Raw genomic sequence first — 19,524 nt, 5'->3', positions numbered from 1 at the left:
AAATAAGGACACCTTAATATCGAAGTACAGGATACTTTATACCTGTTGACTGCAGGTCAGATGTCAGGGCTGCAGTCCGCAGAAGAGTAGGAGGGGCTACGAGATTGGGCCACTTATTCGACACCTAGCAAAGGGTTTTTCTATCCAGTTACAGCATATAAAGGTTATATTTTTTCAGATCCAGACTTGTCAGAAATCCCTCTTTCCATAATGACCTTCCTTGGTCAGTCTGTGATCTAACACTGCAGACTTCAGTTTATCTATTAAATGATTGGAGGTAACCCAACCTTGTCTGATGTCATTCTGCTAGGAAAAATGTGGGCACCTCAAATATAAATATGAGGACCCCAGATCCCTAGATCTAGATTTAATCTTTTAAATATAACCTTTAGTAGAAAAGGGGCTGAGTTTGTAACGCCTTTGTTTGTTGGAGGGTCAAAACGGTGCCTTTCTGGCTAGGAGAGGTGTCACATTTCCCAACTTGGAATGGTTTAGGCAAAAGGACTCCCATAATAACACAAAGATACTAATGAATTGGAGTAAACCTCATTTACGGTTGATTGGGTTCACTCCACATCTTATTTAAACTCTGTTAACTCTCGCCACTCCACCCTCGTACCATTTCTTCCTGAAAGGGTAACCGCTCCATGTATCTACTACACACATATTGGCTAAACACTAGATTCACAATAAACTAAGTCTAATGGGCCTGGCAGCACAGACTGATGTTGAAATTCAAAAAAAAATGCAAACCTTGTCAAGATGGCCTTTTACCTCCCAGACAACCCAACAAACCCCTATTCATGGGGGTATCACTGTACTCAGTGTTACTGAACACAAATTGGGCTGTTTTTTGACAGTAACATATACCAGGAGCTGTAAATTCATACCTAAATGTGTGTGGGGGGGACACAAAAACTACTGCAAATGTTGAGAAAGGCTGGTGATAAAATGTGTGCATGGAAAGAAGGAAAATATCAGTATTTGAAATACCCTGGGGTGTTTAGTTTTCAAAAATATATAATATATGATATGTAATGTTTGTGGTATAATGTGTATACAATGTGTGTGGATGCACAAAATGACAAAGAAGGAAATTATAAACAGTAACACAGCAAAAACGTTAAAACAGCCTTTGCCCAAAAGTGTACAGTCAGCAATACAAAGGAAGGCTGATATTCAAACAACATAAAAGTTCCAAGAGGGCAAGGTAACGGGTCAAGCTGTACAAGCTTTGTTAAAGAGACGGGCATTCGTTTTCTTTTTGGATTTATGGGGTGGGGTGACTTGCACTTAAATTAGCCAGACAATGCCGGCTCTGTGGGGATAAGTGGTAAAAATTGCCTGGAACCTCATCTCAAACTGTCTTAATTATGGGTATCATATGTACATTGACAACTATTACTGAAGTGTCCCTTTACTCGGAAATATTTGTTTGGAACCGTGGCCTGTGGGACTGAACAAAAACAACTGCCTCCAAAGGTAAGCCACAGAGAAGTTGTAGGGTCTGCTGGAAAATAAAATAACATGTGGAAGGACAGTAGCTTTTACTGCCCCTCTCGCCCATCGTATCGGAAGTTGCTTTCAAAACTACAACCCACAGTGCTATTTATTTGGTGATCACAAGGACCAACAATGACTCCCTAACAAGCCCGGGTTATCCAGTTGCAATTTGTTAGCTGCAATAAATTACCTGTACCTGAGCTTTACGTCTTTAATGTCAACAAAGTCCCTGGAATAAACATCTGCTGCCGATCTAAGAGATAGAATTACCCCAAAAACTTTGCCTGAAAAGTCCTCGGATATGCAATAAAGTCTCTATATTCCTCCTGGAACAAAATTTGGCAGTTTTCAAAATAATATAAAAAATATTTCAATAATTTCCATTATAATAATAATTTTCCAATAATATTCCATTTTCCAATAATTTAATTGTTGTGGTATCTTTACTCAACAATTGTACATCAGGTTTGTTATGTTTCCTTCTGCATGATGATTATACCTAAAAATATGCAGATTTAAAATATAAAAGGTTTCCTGGACCTGAGAGCAAGTTGGCAACCCCAAGAAATAATCTATACACAAAGGTGGGGAACTGCTTCAATGAATGGTAATATAAACAATGGGCGGGGATAGCAAATTACCCATACCGCCATATCCCACTATTGTGTGACTGCCCGATGGATACGGGCGACCGTACACTCCAAAACTGTAATAACGTTACTCGCAGCCACACATATCCTGCTAATCTCTGCACAAATGTTATTTGGTGGCCTTCAAGTGCCAGAGCCAGTTGGTCATCCTCAGTCAAGACCTGTTTAGAGTCAGGTCCTTTAGTTTTTTAATCCCGCTCCCGCTGATTTTGTGACCATTACCGCCCGCTTCCACAATGTGCGCGTTCCACTCCCGCCCGCTCCCGCAACATATGTGTCCAATCCCACCCGCTCCCGCAACATATGTGTCCGATTCCGCCCGCTCCCGCAACATATGTGGTCAATCACACCCACCCCCTTACCTGTACTGCAGATTTTCTGTGCAGTCCCGCAAGGCTGCCTTCATGTTGCTCCCTTACAGCATCTCTTCTCTTGTTCCACCCAGGAGCTGAGCAGAGTCATGTGACATGGCGTAAAATCACGTGACTCCGCTGGCTTCCTTTTGCGGAACAAGAGAATAGATGTTGTGAGGGAGCAACGCGAAGGCAGCCTTGCGGGAGTGCGCAGGATTACTGAGACCCGCAGGTACAGTGTCTGACCGCCCGCAGCGCCCGAAAGACCACCCGAGTTTTTTGGTGGGTCCCGCAGAACCCGCATCCCAATGCAGTCCTCCACTTTAGTCTGCTGTTTGTAGTTATTCACCAACAGAAGGCTTGTCAGGAGAGTTGTGGTTTCAGCTCCTTGATTTCACGAACTTCCCTCTGATACATTGTGAAACGCCTTTATTTATGTAAATGTTTCTTTAATACCCCCCCCCTCTGTTTTCTATATTGAGCCCCCGTGTTATTTCCTGATAGATCCCTCAGTCTGCTCAATATTCAGCCCTAGGCTGTAGACGATTGTATAGAGTCTATATACAGGTACTCGGTATATTTCATAAGATATTGGAATACTTCAACAAGTTTGTTTAAGGTTTTATTCTGAAAACCCATGACCTTTAAGTAAAGATCAGTATATACATTGCAGACCATTTACAAACACACATGCAGAAGCGCATTAATAAGTATAATGGAGGTTTGTTAAATGCATGTTCCAGCAACATTGTATCACTTTTGTTCTTCTAATGCTTGTCTTTTTTCTTCTTTCCTCCCTGTAAGATATTTAGAAAGAAAAAGAAATACTTAACATCAGAAATTCATATAAATATAAATCACACAAAATAAGTGACAAGTGAGGTCTTGAAAGCTTTTGTTACTTTATATGTATTTCTATTTTAGCGTAATAAAGTGTATCAACTGACTAAAGGCTTCATTTTCTTTTGGAATAATACAGCTATATCATTTTTTTTCTTACTGCATGACTTTACTTCTATGTTGACCCAAATATTATGTCACGTTGCCGCTCCGTCATAGGAGTCCCGGCACATTGCGCAGACGTCCACCAGCTGACAGAGACAAGGATCCAGGTCCCCTGTAGCGCTGCAGGGATCTGGATCTTACTCTTATTTGAGGTTGGATTATAAAACAAGGGGTATTTTTCAGAGCATTTCCCTTTAATCGCTTTAATCTTATTTCCCATTAAGACATACTTGCCAGGGGCTGGTAATTGACTCTAAAAAATGAAAAATATACAATATACAAAAATCTTTATGTATTAGTTATTGGCAGGGCTGGATTAAGATCATCATGGGCCTGGTGCTGAGGATTTTGGTGGGCCTTTTTTATAGAAATAAAATCAATAGACAGAAGCTTAACTCCTCAGCATCCATGTGTACTGGATAAGATGACATCAGTGCTAGGCAGATAATATAGGATATAATCTAATGTGATGGGATTGGGAGTACATCAGTACACTAAAAAAGTCATCATACACAGGGTGCCTGAAGTCACTAATCAATTTTAATAAAATATGCAGATTGAAATAGAGTAAATAACACAATAACTTTACTTCTCCTCTCACTGATTGTTGGGCCTGGAAAGGTTTGTCCTTTGAAGTGATCTACAAAGGAGGGTGCTTTATCTCTGAAATGGTAAAAATTAAATAGTTAAATTTATTTCTACAGTGCCAGGAAACGGATGACCAAACACACACACAAGGACAGGCTCTGCCACATCAACAACCAAACATCAGGATGGGCTCTGCCACATTGACACCCAAAAACACACACACCAGGACATGTTCTGCCACACCGACAAACACACCAGGACAGGCTCTGCCACACCAACACCCAGACATATACACCAGGACAGGCTCTGGCACATCGACACCCAAACACACACACCAGGACAGGCTGTGCCACACTGACACACACACACACACCAGGACAGGCTCTGCCACACCAACACCCAAACACACACACCAGGACATTGACACCCAAACACACACACACCAGGACAGGCTCTGCCGCACTGACACACACACCAGGACAGCCTCTTCCACATCGACACCCAAACACAGGAAAGGCTCTGCCAAACTAACACCCAAACACACACACACCTGGACAGGCTCTGTCACACATCTGGATGGGCTAAGCTACAACAATAAAAACAATGTTTTTTTCCCACAATTCTTTGTCGTTGACCCCCCTTTTGTGTTTTTGCCCCCAGCCAGCCCCTCCTTTTAGTATTGATTTAAGTAATGGCCCCAGCTGCCCCCTTGTGTATTGATGCCGCCAGCACAGATAAAATGATGCCCCATACAGCAGGTTTGGTCAGCAATATGTAAAAATTATATGTGTCCTGGAAAACAAGGCAAATTTGGTCACCCTAATGACCCCACACCCTTGCTGAATTTTCTAAAATGAGAAAATGTGTAAAAAAGTTACTTGGTGCCATTTAATGGAGTACAGGAGGAATGAGATTATTTAAAAGTTCAATTATTGAAGGTAACATAAAGTTTTATTAGGCTGGTCAGTAAGAGCAAAATTTAAAGAAAACACTGTGATACTCCGCAGAAGTGGCCAGAATAGTAAAAAACAAGAAGCATTTAGTAAATACAAAGAAAAGCAAAGTTAGGAAGACAAACAGATCTATAAGATTAGGCAGAAAGAAGAAAAGCATGTTATAAGAGCTGCCAGAGCACATGCAGAAGAGAGAATTGCTCTGTTAATAAAAAGTGCCACGGCTTCTTTGGTGGAGCACTGGAAGGTCATGTGATGCCTGCGCTCTGTCATAGAAGCCACTGGCTGCCAGAGAGAAGGATTCAAGTCCCCTGCAGCGCTGCGGGGAATATGGATCTTAGTCTTGTAGTCAGATCTCTATTTGAGGTTTGAATATAACGAATATAAGACGAGGGATATTTTTCAGACCATTTACTCTGAAAAAACTAGAGAAAATACGGTATTTACCTAATTTCTTCAATTTCTCCTTTCTTGTCATATTTACATGTTAATATAAAACAATTTATAAACACAAAATGCAGCTTTTAAATCATTATTTTATTTATTGAAGGTAAAGAGTTCATCAAAACCTTTTTTACTCATGTGAAAAAATAATGCCATTACTGGTTGCCATCCTTTGCGCAAAAAGTGCAATCAAACATTTGCAATAAATAGCAATATTATTATTAATATTGGTGACTCTTCTTGGCTTAATTCAGCCACATTGGAAGGTTTTCGAGCATTACCTACGGATTTAAGTCAGGACTTTGACTTGGTAGCACCGAACCTTCATTTTGTTTATTTTGAGCCATTAAGAGGTGGACTTGCTTATGTGCTTCGGATCATGGTCCTGCTGCATAACCAACTGCGCTTGTGCTTTAGGTCACAAACTGATGACTGGACATTCTCCTTCAGGCGTCATCAATTATGGGAAGTCGCCCAGGTCCTGAAACAGCAAAGCAGTCCCAGGCCACCACACTACCACCACCACTGTGTTAGACTGTTGGTATGATGTTATGGAATGCTGTGTTAAGATTTACTTCAGATTTACCAGGAAGCATGTCTTTCAAAAAAATTCCACTTTAGACTCATCAGTCCACAGAATATTATCCCAAAAGTCTTGAGGATCATCAAGATGTGTTTTGGCAAATGTCAGACAAGAGTTTGTGTTCTTTTTGTTCGTTTTCTCCATTTGTAGATAATGTCTCTCACAGTGCTTTGCTGGAGTCCCAGAGCCTTAGAAATTGCTTTGGATGATTTCCAGACTGATAGATGTCAATGACTTTGTTTCTTCTTTGCTCTTAAGTTTCTTCAGATCGTGGCATCATGTGCTGCTTTCTGAGATCTTTAAGCCTACATCACTTTGCAAAAAACTTTCTATTTAATTGATATTTAGATTCAGCAGGGCTGGGAGTAATCATGTCTGGGGGTGTCTAGTGAAATTAAACCCAATTATCATTTAAATTTGGTTAATTAATTGATTCAATAATTAAGGGGGCAATTACTTTTTCAGATAGTGCCAGGTTGAGTAGGATAGCTTATTTTCCTCCCATACATAAAATCTTCATTTGAAAACTGCATTTTGTGTTTTACTGGAGTTGACTTTATTTAATATTAAAATTAGTTTGATGATCTGAAACATTTCAATGTGACAAATGTGCAAAAGCCAGAAAAAATGGGAAAGAGTGGAAATACTTTTTCACAGTACAATGTATATGTACGCATATTTATTTTTTACTACGTGTTTGTGGATCTATGTTACGCTTTACAGTATAATAAAAGGGGAGGTACAATAAGTGGAGTCATATAATATGTGACGTTGTCTAAAGACAAGGGTACGGTGAGTATTAGTCCCTGTCCCATCATTAGCTGTCCCACTGTGCCAGTCCCTCCACTAGCTCTGCATACCCTCTGAAACTAAATTTAAAATATGGCCCTTTACCTATAGCTTGCTCTGACTCTTTCTCCTGGCTCACATTGTATTGATGACATCAGATGTATCTCAACATTTCAACATTTCAATCTTATGCCCCCTGAGCCAGAGGTAAGTTATGAATTTGGTTCCTACTGTTTGTGATTTTCGTATGTCTCCTGGTAAGGTAAACCTGCAGTATTTCAATGGCTATATCCCAATCATACCAAAACTTAACGTTACCTTCACATTCGCTATTGTGCCACATGAATCAATGGATGCAGCTTTTAGAGGAGCTATGAGGGTAGCGGCGTCTGGACTGGACGACTTCAAGTAATGAGAGACCTCGTCTAACAGCTCTTCAGGAGATGAAGGCCCCCGGAAAACCGAGATCTTCAAGCAGCTAAATGGAGGAAAATTTAGCCAGTGTTTAATATGTTGCGCCTACAACATAATTACATTGAATGTTACATGTGTCGATATTCAACGTACTCTACTCAAAATACTTTTGTAACTAAATATACATACAGTTTTGAAATAATTCTTGAATGATAATAAATTATTATTAATTGTTGCTATGGCAATAGAATTGTTTAATTCCCAATGTATGTAGTCCATTATGGCTACGGTTCTCAATGCCAATGTAGAGTTCTTCTGTGTATGACCAGGCATGAAGGGGTTTTTTTGTGGCCCCTAGTGGGTGGGGGTCCGACCTACTTATACATTGCGGGTATTTTCTTACATTACATTGGGACCTACTTTCATTGGAGGACACCATATTTTCTGGAGTGACAGCTGGCATTCTCCTGGTCCAGGCAGGGCTGTAGCAAGGGTGAGGCGAGTGAGCCACTCGCCTTGGGCGCACCTGCGAGGGGGCGCACAGCTGCCCGATCAGAAGCTGCAGGTCTGCTTGGGGAGATCACGGACAGTAGCATTTCTATTTGGGAGAGGGCGACCGGAAAGGCCCCCTCCCCTGTGCCGGTCTTCAGGGGACTGCACGATTGTGCTCTCCCCATCCAGCCCTGCTCATCAGGCGCCCCCGTGGGCAGTGCGCACCCAGGCACCATCAGCACTGGTCTGGGGTGGAGGTGTCCGATGAGCACGGCTGGGTGGGGATATCACAATCCCCCTCAAACCGGCCCAACATTTGACAGACCTCACGCTCCCTATTCAGACCTCGTCTTCCGTTCTCCCTAACCACTATGCGACGGCAAATGATGCAGAGCTCCGGGATATGATGTCAAGCAGAGGCCTGGAGTGACAGACCTCGAGCTCCCACCACAGGATGGAAGATAGAAGATGATGGAAGATGAGAAAAGTAATAGATGGGAGAAAGGGCTGTGTATAGATGTGTGTTTGTAAGCTGGTGTGTGTGTGTGTGAGGGCTGTGTATATGTGTGTGTTTGTAAGCTGGTGTGTGTGTAAGTGCTGTGTATGTGTGTGTGTTTGTAACCTGGTGTGTGTGTATGGGCAGTGTGTGTGTATGTGTATGGGCAATATGTGTGTGTGTGTATGAGCAGTGTGTGTGTGTATGAGCAGTGTGTGTGTGGGCTGTGTGTGTGTGTGTATGGGCAGCATGTGTGTGTATGGGCAGCATGTGTGTGTCTGTGTGAATAGGCAGTGTGTGTGTGTGTGTGTGTGTATGGGCAGCGTGTGTGTGTGTATGGGCAGTGTAGGTATTTCTGTGTTTGTAAGCTGGTGTGTGTGTATATGTGTGTGTGTATATATGTGTGTGTGTAAATGTAGGGGAGTGTGAGGGCAGTGTATGTGTATACACGTGTTAAAGGGCAGGTGTGTGTTTGTAAGCTGGTGTGTGTGCGTGTGTAAGGGCAGTGTAGGTATTTGTATGTTTGTAAGCTGGTGTATGTGTATATACATATTAATGGGCAGGTGTGTGTGTGTGAGGGCAGTCGCGTGTAAGGGCAGTGTATGTGTGTGTTTATGGGCAGTCGTGTGTAAGGGCAGTGTATGCATATATGTGTGTTTATGGGCAGTTGTGTATAAGGGCAGTGTATGCATATATGCGTGATAATGAACAGGTGTGTGTAAAGGCAACGTGTATGTGTGTTTGTGTGTTTATGGACAGGTGTGTGTAAGGGCAGTGTAAATTAAACAACCTCTGTAAAAAAAATAAATAGCTGGGGGGTGCAATTTTTCATTGTTGCCTCGGGTGCAAAAGGGCCTGGCTCCGGCTCTTGGTCCAGGTGCCACAGAAGGGCACCATCTGTCACCCAGAAATGTGGAAGTAGGTCTGATCGCCCATACTACATGTAGCACTATATGTGTCTCATAGACAGAACCCAGTGACTCCCTCTTGGATGTTTGGGAAAGTGTCACCAGACTGCTTTGAAGTATTCAGTAGCTACCAACAGCACTCAGGTTAAAGATCTCGCTAATTACTTATCGTTAAATGCTGCTTATTACTCAAACCGTGTCATAAGCATTCAAACAAAGAAAAGGAATCCCAGCACTCCAAACAGCTTCCAGTCTCTAGGACACTTTATTAAGCGAAAACAAACAAAAGCAACGTTTCGGCCAAACAGGGCCTTTGTCAAGCTGTCATAAGCAGACACACAGCGTTCACAGGTGCTCCTCGATCCACCCAGAACTGGTTTACGTTCCTCCTACTCCACAGGTAGCTATGATTTTAGATAATCTGCTATTGGACAGAACATAAAAAAAACCTAACATGGCAAACATTCGTAAATCTAATTATGTCAGCGTCCGCAGAGCAGGGTGAGAGACAAGGAACGTTCCCTCTCTCACCCAAACGTCCAATTTTGCGCCAAAGAATGAATGAGCCCCATAATTCTTGTAAGAGCCTAGCTGGGAACTCTTAAGGTTTGACCCGGAGTCCGTGGTTTGTTGCCCAAATATCAGCGTCTCCGGATGAAGGAGTAAAATCTCCAGATCACACGGTCTGGAACTGACTCTGTCCTATTCTACACTGCTGTGATCAAACATAAGACCCCTACTTGGTGCTTTTGATACCAGTATGTTATGGATGATATCCCTGCTTGAATGCAGGTGACTCAGTTAAGCGCATCTTTAAAAAAAATGACAAGTCTTACAATTTGGCAAATCACTCCAAAGAATCTTCTTGACGTGCTATTAAAGGGTTAATACCTAAATAGTTGCAGTCAGCTGACTAAAGAAGATCTCCAAGGTATGCCTAACTGGCACTGATGTCACGTCTGATGGTTCAACTGACCTGAGGCTATCAGAGATGAGTCCAGTCTTGGACATGCGCCTCTACTTCCGTCATTCCCCCTCTCCATCTAAGAAGGTTCTGCACTTTAATGCATTGCTGGGCTCTGGGCAGACATTTCAACACCTGAAAGACCCTCTAAGCCCAGTCTAATGGTAGGAGGGCACAGATCAACCACCAGTACAAATATTTTAAGTAACAAAAAAGGTTTTTACGTTCCATTCTCAGGATGGCATCCTACATAGACACGTAACAGTGCGACGGCGGCAGGCACCTAACACGCTGCCACAACACAACAATAAATAATAATAATAATCATACAACAGGCCATTAAAATACAGAAACGCATTGATAATGATCACTGTCCACAATTTTACAGAAACTCAATATGCGCTGGCTATGGATGAGTTAATCCCGGTATATAATAGCAATGATCATATATAATGTGATATATGATCTACTCTTATATCATCATGAGGATCACATATAGACATTTAAATGCCCCCCATGGGACCTCCTACAGAAACTCACCCATCGCAACTCCTCTGGAGGCCACTTTTGCTGCCTCTTCGTGGTCCTGGAGTGAGAGCAAATCGCGCAGGTCGCTTCTCACCCTGTTCAGTCTGGTTTCGCCCTGCAGGCACTTCTCCAGCAAGTTGCATAAAAGGGTGTTACATTTCAGCTCCTGGGCACCCCTGGGCTTCAGCTTCTGCTTGCAAATGTGGCACCTGTCCACTGCTGGCCCCCGCAAGCACCTTTTGCAGAAAGAGTGGCCGCATCTTACAGTTACAGGGTCCCAGAGGGCCTGCTGGCAGGAGGGGCAGTTAAAGACATCCATGGGTCACAGGAGGGTAACACTCCACCCCGCTTGGCACGCAGCGGATCCGGACTCCGGCGGAGACAAAGTGGGAAGAAGAAGAAGCACAAAGAGCCCCTGACATAACATGTGCGGCAACATTACATAAAGTGTGTGCTCACGTGACTGGCAGGGGTGGCCTCCCATTGGCTGTCTCTGGGCTGCCCTCCCTTGTTGTGAAACAGCCCATGTTGTTGGTTTCATAAGGGCTGCGATGAGGAGGGGGGCAGGCGCAGGTGCAGGCTGTTAACATGTGTGTAGGGAACAGTGGCGACTCTAGAAACAATATTTAAGGGGGGCACACAAGATACCACAGTCAAACTGGGGGGGCATTAATAATTTCCACCATTAAATCATACCACTGAAAAAACACACACTGCTGATCTCAGCACTGAAGGTATATATCAAATTAACAGAATCAGACATACAAATCCTGTATTTGCAGGTATACAATAATAATATATGAACCGTAGCATCGCAGGTATAGATCAACTGAATAAGACATATTAACCCTGTATTTCCAAGTACACAAAAATAATGTATGGAAACATAGCATAGCAGATATGGATCTACAGAATAACACAAAAACCCATCTTTGCAGGTAAAGATCAATTGGAATTCACATAAAAACAGGGCATTAAAGGTATATTTAAAACCCCCTAAATTACAGGCATAGATCACAGGTTGCACACCCCAAAGCCAGCCCTGGCGTCCACACTGCCCACATAGAACCCGACTAGCACCCAGATAACACACATAAGATTTGCAATCTTTGTCCCCAAACAGCCCAGCACAAGTCAACTTTGTCCCCAAACAGTCCGGCCAGTGCCATCTTTGTCCCATATACACCCTGCCTGTGCCATCTTGGTCCCCAAGGCTCAAACCTCCTGCTAGTGCCATCTTTGCCCTTCCACAATTATACATCTATGATACACAAACACTTTTACAGTCACTCACTAATTCACACTTTAATTCAGACAACTCATCCACACATTAACTCATGCTCTCCCTCATTCACTCAATGCATCCACACATTAACTCATGCTCTCCCTCATTCAGGCAACTCATCCACACATTAACTCATGCTCTCCCTCATTCAGGCAACTCATCCACACATTAACTCATGCTCTCCCTCATTCAGGCAACTCATCCACACATTAACTCATGCTCTCCCTCATTCAGGCAACTCATCCACACATTAACTCATGCTCTCCCTCATTCAGACAATACATTCACATATTAACTCATGCTCTCTCTATTTCACTCAATGCATCCACACATTAATGCACACTCTTTACTTATATCTACCCCCCCTTCCTCATCACTTTTTAACTCCCTCCCTCATCACTTTTTAACTCCCTCCCTCCCTCATCACTTTTTAACTCCCTCCCTCCCTTCCTCATCACTTTTTAACTCCCTCCCTCCCTTCCTCATCACTTTTTAACTCCCTCCCTTCCTCATCACTTTTTAACTCCCTCCCTCATCACTTTTTAACTCCCTCCCTCATCACTTTTTAACTCCCTCCCTCCCTTCCTCATCACTTTTTAACTCCCTCCCTCCCTCCCTTCCTCATCACTTTTTAACTCCCTCCCTCCCTTCCTCATCACTTTTTAACTCCCTCCCTCCATTCCTCATCACTTTTTAACTCCCTCCCTCATCACTTTTTAACTCCCTCCCTCCCTTCCTCATCACTTTTTAACTCCCTCCCTCCCTCCCTTCCTCATCACTTTTTAACTCCCTCCCTCCCTCCCTTCCTCATCACTTTTTAACTCCCTCCCTCCCTCCCTTCCTCATCACTTTTTAACTCCCTCCCTCCCTTCCTCATCACTTTTTAACTCCCTCCCTCCCTTCCTCATCACTTTTTAACTCCCTCCCTCCCTCCCTTCCTCATCACTTTTTAACTCCCTCCCTCCCTCCCTTCCTCATCACTTTTTAACTCCCTCCCTTCCTCCCTTCCTCATCACTTTTTAACTCCCTCCCTTCCTCCCTTCCTCATCACTTTTTAACTCCCTCCCTCCCTTATCACTTTTTAACTCCCTCCCTTCCTCATCACTTTTTAACTCCCTCCCTCCCTCCCTCCCTTTCTCATCACTTTTTAACTCCCTCCCTCCCTCCCTTTCTCATCACTTTTTAACTCCCTCCCTCATCACTTTTTAACTCCCTCCCTTCCTCATTACTTTTTAACTCCCTCCCTCCATTCCTCCATTCCTCATCACTTTTTAACTCCCTCTCTCCCCCCTCTCACCTTGAAGTCCAGCGACGGAAGGACGATACTTCTGTCTTCCTGAACCGCTCGCTGGTGCCCGCTGCTTCACTGCTGAGCGCCGTAATATGACGTCATATTTCGGCACCCAGCAGTCAAGCAGCGGGCACCAGCGAGCGGCTATTAAACGCTGTCTTCTTTTTTTTGATGCGGGGGAGAACGAGGGGCGCCGAGCGGTTGCTAGGCGCCCCTCTCTCTCCTCCGCATCAGTGTTTAAAAGCCGCTCGCTGGTGCCGGCATTTCATGAAATGCCGGCACCGGGACGGGGGTAGAGGGCTCATGGAGGAGAATGAGGGGCGCCGAGCGATTGCTCGGCGCCCCTCTCTCTCCTCCGCATCAAAAAAAAAAAAAAAAAAATGCCGGTGAGCGGCATTTAAAAGCCGCTCACCGGTGCCCCCCTTGAGGTAGCGCCCATGGCACGTGCCATGGCTGCCATACCCTATATACGCCTCTGCCTGGAACAATGCTGAACCCTTCTGATCTAGAAAGCCCCAGAGGCCAAAACGAACTGCATGACCGGGGCAAGCTAAAGTGAACAGCCTATCCTTAGAAACCATGTAGTGTAGTGGAGGCAGGGAATGGGCAACAGAAAGGTGCGGTACATATATATATATATATATATATATATATATATATAAATATATAAACTGGACGCCGTCCCCTTGTTCCTGGCGCGTCCCTCCCTCCGTGTTGTTTCGGTCATCTTGATGTATTTTGATAGGCGGTTTTTGTTTGTGTGGTTCCTGTTAATTAATGTTTTGGAGACGGTTCGTCAATAGTGAGGTGGAGGTACGCCTCAGTAAGTTGTATTGTTTTCCCTAGGGCAGGGTCCCTTTGATAACGTAATGTGATTTATGCCAGTCTGTCTGCCAATGTAGGCTTACGGCAGGCGGGAGTAATGTCGGCATTGGTTACAGTGGCTTGTTGCCATATGTTTTATGAATATTTTAAGGCGGTCTTATGACTAAACGTTTACTGTTTTTACAAGGTGTATTGCTTGACAGAGATAGCACCAAGCAGCGTTTGACGCGTATTAACATTTGAATACTGTTTTCTTAAACAAACTAATAAAGCGCTGTGGCCATACACTTTCCCACTAAATTTCGGTCTCCTGTGTGTTTTATTATTATTTTGTGAACTCAAAAAGAGGTATGCGGATCAAGGATCCTGACAACGCTAGCAGCAGAGGGGGTTCCACATCCGAGGCTCGTCGAAGAGGGGATGCGCCTGGATCGCAGAAAATAACTGTGAGGGTGAAATCATATATTTTTCTTAAAGTTCTTTCTGTACTGTTGGTGCCTCAGCTGAACAATGACACAATTTATATTCACCAGCATTTTCTGATTATGGTCCCCACATACATAGTTCTTCTTTGTTTAAGAGAGCCGCATCCATGCTTTACATATTACCCTATATTACATAGTTTAGGGCTTGGGGCTAGTGATTTTGTATACTATATACTATAATACGTATAGTGTTAGGACTAAGGTTCTTTTTAAAAATGTTGGTTTTTATTTATTTATTTCAGGCAATCCTTGTACGACGGTGTACCAGGTCTCACAGTGAGCGCTGTTAAACACGATTGGGCTGCAGGGCGCCAACAAAGCTGGCTTCTAACGACTGCGTGATCTCCCAAGATCAGCAAGTCAGGACGTACTGATATGTCCTAATGGGCTTCTTTAAGAAGAAAATGAAGAAAAAAAAGAATACTTTCCAAAATGTATGTTTAATGTAATAAATTAAAAAAATGCATGGAGCCCCTTTATCGGTTAGATTAAGGGTTAGTGGCCTTGCACTAGGACATTACATATTGATAAAGCCTGCACCCATAGGGCAGGGTGCCATGAGGTTGTGGGGGCAAATAAAGGTCAGTTTATCAATAGAAATAACGCAGAATAATGAAAATGTATCCAGCTTCTGTGTATATATAAGAATATGTTACTATACGTGAAAAAATGTTTACCTCTTCTGGGTATTTCCCTGTTTGCTGAAATAAGAAATAAAGCATGAGTTCATTACTTACTTCTCTACTCCCTCCTTTCCTGCGTTCTCTCCCACGTGTTTCACATTCCCGATATCTCGCCCTCTCTACACATATTCCATCCCTGGTTACTTCTCTCCTGTTCTTAAACTATAATCTCCCTCTCCCATTAATTGCTTTACCTTTACTTATTGTTGCTCTTCCTCTCTATCAGACGTGTAAAAATAAAGAGAGGCTTTTTCGAGAAGCTATATCCATAGAGAGAATTAATAACTGGCCTCTGTGTTTATATACAGACCATGTGGACTGAGATCTTCCCTCTAAATACTCACCACACAGTCACTGCAGGCTCTTCTTCAACTAAAAATACAAAGCAATAAGTAACATGAATATGATATTTTTGGGTTCTTTTTTCATTCATCAACCACCTTGCTATTAGACGCCATCATATATTCATTCTGCCCAAGGAAACAAACAAACGCTGAGAACTCCTAACGTTTTTAATGAAAACCGATGACTTTACTGTGATCTGCAGACCATCCATAATAACTCAATATGTTCCCTGTCTGGGGTTTGAATAACAGGGCTGCAACTAATGATTATTTTCATAACTGATTCGTTGGCCAATTATTTTTTTGGATTAATCAATTAAAAAAATAAATGTACATTTTTCATTTATGTAAAAAAATGGATGTTAAAAACAAACGGCAGAATAAAAAAAAACATTGATAAAAATGCATTTCTTGTTTTTATTTCCCAACCTGCCCCCCCCCCCAGTTATGCACATCTGAGCCCAGGCTTGCCACACTACCTCCCAGATGTCACATACCTCTAGATATGCCACATATCCCCAGATATGCCACACTGCCTCCCACATATGCCTTATATACCCTATATGACTTATATCCCCAGATATGCCACTGTGCCCCCTGATATGCCTTATACCCCAGTATGAATTATACCCCCAGATATGCCATAGTGCCCTCATAGATTCACAGACCCATTCACATCACACTGACACAATACTTTTATAAATAAGTACTGGGTTAATCTTCACTGCCCCCAGGATTTAGTTTCCCCTTAGTTTGCCGCCCTTTACATCTAACTGCAAATTGAGTTAACCTTATTAAATTAATTAAATTAACCCTCCATCATAAGCATTAAATTAATCCAAAAGAACCCATCAACCATAACTGCCCCTAAATTAACCCTAACGACCCCATCAACCATAGATGCCCCTAAGTTTACCTTGAAGATCCCATTAACCATAACTGCCCCTAAATTAACCCTCAACACCCCATCAACCATAACTGACCCTAAATTAACAATCAACACCCCATTAACCATAACTGCCCCTAAATGAATCCTAAACACCCCATTAACCATTACTGCCCCAAATTAACCCTAAGCACCCCATCAGCCATAACTGCCCCTAAATTAACCCTCAACACCCCATCAACCATAACTGCCCCTAAATTAACCCTAAACACCCCATTAACCATAACGTCCCTAAATTAACCCTCAACACCCCATCAACCAAAACTGCCCCTAAATTAACCCTCAACACCCCATTAACCATAACTGCCCCTAAATTAACCCCTTAACACCCCATCAACCATAATAATAACCACATATTAATGTTATACTCACAGTTAGATGAATGTCTGAGCCATGTGGACGCTATAGGAAATGGGCGCGACCAATCGACAGTGTTATTGCAGGGAGGGACTGGGAGGGGAAGGGGCGGGGCCAATTGTCAGAGTGACTGCAGGGAGGGACTGGTAAGTAGTAACTGCTCTGAGTCATTGAATGAAAAGGATTATAACGGATTATTTGCTCTGAAAAAACCCTCATTTTATAATCGATAAAAATCGATTCAATCGATAATGAATTTCGTTGGCAACGATTTTCATTAACGATCATTATCGACTTTATCGATTAGTTGTTGCAGCCCTAAATAACAGAAGCTACAATATGATGGGGTCTTGTGTATTACAGTAAAAAGTTACTTCAGAATGTACTTACATGACATCTGACTTCCCATCACCTGAAAAATGAAACAGACATAATATGTTAAATAATATTGTAAAAAAGCTTCCATGTCCACATTTATTCAGTTGTATATCATATCTATATATCCACAATATGTCTCGTTGAGCCGGGATTGCTGGCGGACTCTGGGCAACCAGGACAGGAAATTCCTCCATGGTGGGAGAGGGAGGTCAAGCCCCTTATAATCCCTATTCTGATAATTAAACCCAATAAACATTGGTTACTGGGTCTTATAAATACCAGTTAACCAACATTTTACTGGCAGGGAGCTTACAACCTATTGCGAGTTTATCACCTGATCACCTATAGAAATACTTACTCACTATCTTCTCAACATGTTAAGAAGATGGAATAGCTAGTACTTTGTACATCTACATCTGAACTCCAGTGACAGCAGACTTAGTATGAATTAGCTTTAGGGCCACTATACCATTATGAAGGGTAACTTACATTTCTGAGCCTTAATACATCAACCCAAGGATCTTTACCAAATTAGTTTTAAAAAAAACAACATTTAATCATTTCTGGATGCTGTGGCAAAGCCTTTCAGCTTGTCCAGGATAATTTCTGACGACCCTAATTATAATACGACCCCCCAAAATCTGAATATTAATTTAGGAAAAAAGAAATAGCCTGAATATAAGATGACCCTATAGGAAAAAAGTTTTACTAGTAAATGTTAATTGTTTTTATTTCCTTTTATTTTCCAACCTGCCCCCCAGTTATGCAGATCTGCCCCCAGGCTTGCTACTCTGCCCCATATATATGCCACTGTGCCACATGATATGCATTTTAATCCTCTAAATGCCACTATGCCCCATGATATGCCTTTTGGCCCCCTATGTGCCACTGTGCCCCATGATAGGCCTTTTGACCCCCTATGTGCCACTCTGCCTCCAGAAATGCCTTATACCCCTATATGCCACTCTGGCATTTAGGGGGCATTTAGGGGGTTAAAAGGCATATTATGGGGCAGAGTGGCATATAGGGAGGTATAAGGCATTTCAGGAGGCAGAGTGGTGTATAGAGGGTTAAAAGGCATTTCTGGTGGCAGAGTGGCATAAAGGGGGTTAAAAAGCATATCAGAGCACTCTGCCTACAGTAATGCCTTATGTCCCCCCCATTTAGCCCCCCCTCTAAACTTACTGGTACTCCTGACTCCCCGGTGTGTAGCTGGGGCAGTGTGTAGATGTCTACACGATTCGCGTAGGCAACTTCCGCTGCAGCCGGAAGGAGGTGCGGTTAGCAGCGGGGGTTGTCTGCGTCCATCGCACAGACCTTCCCCGGCTGTCAGAAAGAATTCCCCGGTGAGGGGAACTCTGATCTCCGAGAGCCGGGGAAGGTCTGGACGCAGACAACCCCTGCTGCTAACCGCACCTCCTTCCGGCTGCAGCAGAATTGCCTATGCGAATCGTGTAGACTGACCAGGGATTCAGAAGCACCGGTAAGTTTGGGGGGGTGTTTTACCAGACAAGAGCATCCAGGTCCCCTGTAGCGCTGTGGGGGATCTGAAGCTTAGTCTTATAGTCAGGCCTATTTGAGGTCTGATTATAAGACAACCCCGATTATAAGACAAGGGGTATTTTGACGAGCATTGCTCTGAAGAAAACCTCGTCTTATAATCGAGCAAATACGGTACTTGGTTGATACAGAATTCCCGGCTCATCAAACGCAGAGAGGATTAACTGCCGACGAACCCCAAAGACCCCACATGGCTAAAGAGAACCCCTGAGATTTAACAGGTTAACTATTTGGTAAGTTTGAGCCCCGGTCTCAGGTGGCCTTGGAGGATCCAAGGATTACAGTGAAGGAAAAAATTATTTGATCCCCTGCTAATTGTGTACATTTGCCCACTGACAATGACATGATCAGTCTATAATTTTATTTGAGCAGTGAGAGACTGAATAACAACAGTTTTGTTTGTTTAAGTAGTAACTGCTCTGAGTCATTGAATGAAAAGGATTATAACGGATTATTTGCTCTGAAAAAACCCTCATTTTATAATCGATAAAAATCGATTCAATCGATAATGAATTTCGTTGGCAACGATTTTCATTAACGATCATTATCGACTTTATCGATTAGTTGTTGCAGCCCTAAATAACAGAAGCTACAATATGATGGGGTCTTGTGTATTACAGTAAAAAGTTACTTCAGAATGTACTTACATGACATCTGACTTCCCATCACCTGAAAAATGAAACAGACATAATATGTTAAA

The 19,524-nt window shown here is 42.9% G+C and overlaps 1 protein-coding gene across 2 annotated transcripts; it reads right to left on the bottom strand.

The window, feature by feature from the left end:
* Positions 1-3,115: 3,115 nt before the first annotated feature.
* Positions 3,116-11,001, bottom strand: LOC128502921 (LON peptidase N-terminal domain and RING finger protein 2-like). 2 transcript variants are annotated; one of them, XR_008355183.1, is made up of 2 exons: positions 7,187-7,341; positions 3,116-3,303 (listed from the first exon to the last, which is right to left on the bottom strand). XR_008355183.1 is itself a non-coding variant. In XM_053472889.1 (2 exons), exons 1-2 carry the CDS (start codon positions 10,987-10,989, stop codon positions 3,260-3,262), a joined length of 351 nt encoding a protein of 116 aa, XP_053328864.1. In that variant the 5' UTR covers positions 10,990-11,001; the 3' UTR covers positions 3,116-3,259. The 2 variants fall into 2 exon arrangements, 1 of the variants encoding a protein (XP_053328864.1); XM_053472889.1 differs by lacking the exon at positions 7,187-7,341 and adding an exon at positions 10,683-11,001.
* Between the last annotated feature and the right edge of the window lie 8,523 nt (positions 11,002-19,524).

This window comes from Spea bombifrons, chromosome 8 (genome assembly GCF_027358695.1).
Source record: "Spea bombifrons isolate aSpeBom1 chromosome 8, aSpeBom1.2.pri, whole genome shotgun sequence".
NCBI lineage: Eukaryota > Metazoa > Chordata > Amphibia > Anura > Pelobatidae > Spea > Spea bombifrons.
This window is presented reverse-complemented; position numbering and strand designations above follow the sequence as displayed.

Bases quoted from the DNA above. Each gene is read 5' to 3' on its own strand.
- LOC128502921 (XM_053472889.1), bottom strand. From the start codon at position 10,989: ATGGATGTCTTTAACTGCCCCTCCTGCCAGCAGGCCCTCTGGGACCCT. The intron at 3,304-10,682 runs GTGAGTTTCTGT...AATATCTTACAG, and splicing joins CTCCAGAGGAGTTGCGATGG to GGAGGAAAGAAGAAAAAAGA.